General features: G+C 41.3%; 1 protein-coding gene across 1 annotated transcript; it reads right to left on the bottom strand.

Annotated features, from left to right (window-relative positions):
* Positions 1-213: 213 nt before the first annotated feature.
* On the bottom strand, positions 214-1,161 carry LOC104991568 (olfactory receptor 1L1). Its single transcript, XM_010844108.1, has one exon. The coding sequence runs from the start codon at positions 1,144-1,146 to the stop codon at positions 214-216; it is 933 nt and encodes a 310-aa protein (XP_010842410.1). The 5' UTR covers positions 1,147-1,161.
* Positions 1,162-2,053: the final 892 nt, after the last annotated feature.

Raw genomic sequence — 2,053 nt, 5'->3', positions numbered from 1 at the left:
TCCCAGCCAGATAATATTAGAGACCACTGGAAAGGAGGCATCATATTCAGGAGTAGCTTCAACATACTAGCTTCAACACATGCAATAAGCATTCTTTTTATCAGGAATGAACCGCCATTGAAAATATCATCCTTCAGAATCTCATCACAGACATTAAAAACCTGCAGTCAGGAGCAAGAGATTTGTAGGATTCTACTAAGACCTCAGCTCCTCTTATTGACCTTTCACTCTGTGCATGAGTTTCATCAAGCCCTGCTTCATGTCTTTGTTTCTTAGGCTATAGATAAATGGGTTTAGCATTGGAGTCAATATGGTGTAGACAACTGTTGCTATTCTATCTTTGACTGTATAGTTGGACTGGGGCTTGAAATAGACATAGCTGATGCTTCCATAAAACAGGGTCACCACTGTGAGATGAGAGCCACAGGTGGAAAATGCTTTGTACTTCCCAGCAGCTGACGGGATCTTCAGAACAGTAATGAAAATTCTCAAATAAGAGATGATGATGCATGAAAAGGGGGTCATTATGATGGCTAATCCTTCTGTCATGACTGTGATTTCCTTGACAAAATGGGAGGAACAGGACAATTTTAGCACTGGCTGGTCATCACAGAAAAAGTGATGAATGACATTGGAAGCACAGAAGACGAGTTGGTTGGTCAAGAGAATATGCAAGAGAGAGTGGAGGTGTGGAATGCAGAAGGAGAGGACCAGGAGCAAGACACAGCGTCTGTGGTTCATGATGGTGATGTAGTGGAGGGGGTTGCAGATGGCCACATAGCGGTCAATGGCCATGGCTGCCAGGAGGTAACTGTCTGTATTTCCAAAAGCAATAAAGAAGTACATCTGAGTCAAACACTCACCATAAGAGATTGTCTTTGTCTTTGATAAGAAGTTTGCTAGCATCTTGGGGATGATGACAGTCACATAGCAGATGTCAACAAAGGAGAGGACACTCAGGAAAAAGTACATGGGTGTCTGGAGGCGAGTGTCTGAGCGGATGGTCAGGATGATGAGCAGGTTTCCTATCATTGTGATGAGGTAGATGGGGAGAAACATTACAAAGAGTGGCTTCTGATCTTCAGGTCGAGAGGAGAGTCCCAGGAGGATGAATTCGGTGGGCCGTGTTATGTTAGTTCTTCCCATAGTCTTGGGTTCACCTAAAGACAAGTCATCATTATGAAAGATTCTTCCAACATATGATAAATTCTAAGAATTTTTCTATTTGTTCTTCTTATCAGCAATTAGAACAACTAAGAATATTACTATTACCTGGACTGTAGCTTCTTTCTATTAATGTTGAAAATTCAGAAATCAATACATACTTTAACCTCCTTTCAGTTTTCTACTGTAAAGCAAAAGTATTACAGAAAAGGGAAAGAGAAGAGAGACAGGGAGAGGGAATAAGAGTGGAAAAATTGTTTTCCGTTTGAGGATTTTCAGGAGCTAATTCATGGAAGTGTGGTCAGTAGTTTGCTCTCCTGTTTAATTGCCAGCCGACAGAATGATGATTTTCTTTAATTCAGATGTTTCTCTCTGTGTCAATGATTCTGGATGTTGAAAATCATCTGAAAAGGACGTCAGAATAGGAGATCACCCAATAATTATTCCACGCTCTTCACTCTTTGGTGAAACCTTATTGGAGTGAAACAATAAGCAGGAAGACATAAAAGATAGGCAGACAGAGATCATAGGATAATAAAAAACATTTCTTTTTAATGATAAAATCAATTCCATTCTTGGTGCCCAACCCCTGATCTAAAACGGCATGTGCTTGTTTGTGTTGGTGCAATTCTTTTCCAGTTTCCTGTCTTAGTTACAGGCCTCCCAGAAAAACTACAGGAAAGGCACCTGATCTTAGACAGGATTTCAACCCTCATGAATCTGAAAGGTGTCTTTCTTGCCTCCTCTGGGCCCTCCACATGCTAAGGGCACTGTAGACACTCATAGACTTCACCCTCTCTCAAGGGAGCATCCTTTGAGACTTTCAGGAAGTCCCTGAAGTTCAGATGGAGGAGACACTAGAAAACAAGGCAACAGCTACTGAAGTTTT

Source organism: Bison bison, unplaced genomic scaffold, assembly GCF_000754665.1.
Source record: "Bison bison bison isolate TAMUID 2011002044 unplaced genomic scaffold, Bison_UMD1.0 scf7180017864193, whole genome shotgun sequence".
Taxonomy (NCBI): Eukaryota; Metazoa; Chordata; class Mammalia; order Artiodactyla; family Bovidae; genus Bison; species Bison bison.
Note: the sequence above shows the minus strand (reverse complement) of the source record. Positions and strands in the feature narration are given on the sequence as shown.

What these genes read in the sequence shown, in the direction of transcription:
- LOC104991568 (XM_010844108.1), bottom strand. Translation starts at nt 1,146, where the DNA reads ATGGGAAGAACTAACATAACACGGCCCACCGAATTCATCCTCCTGGGA.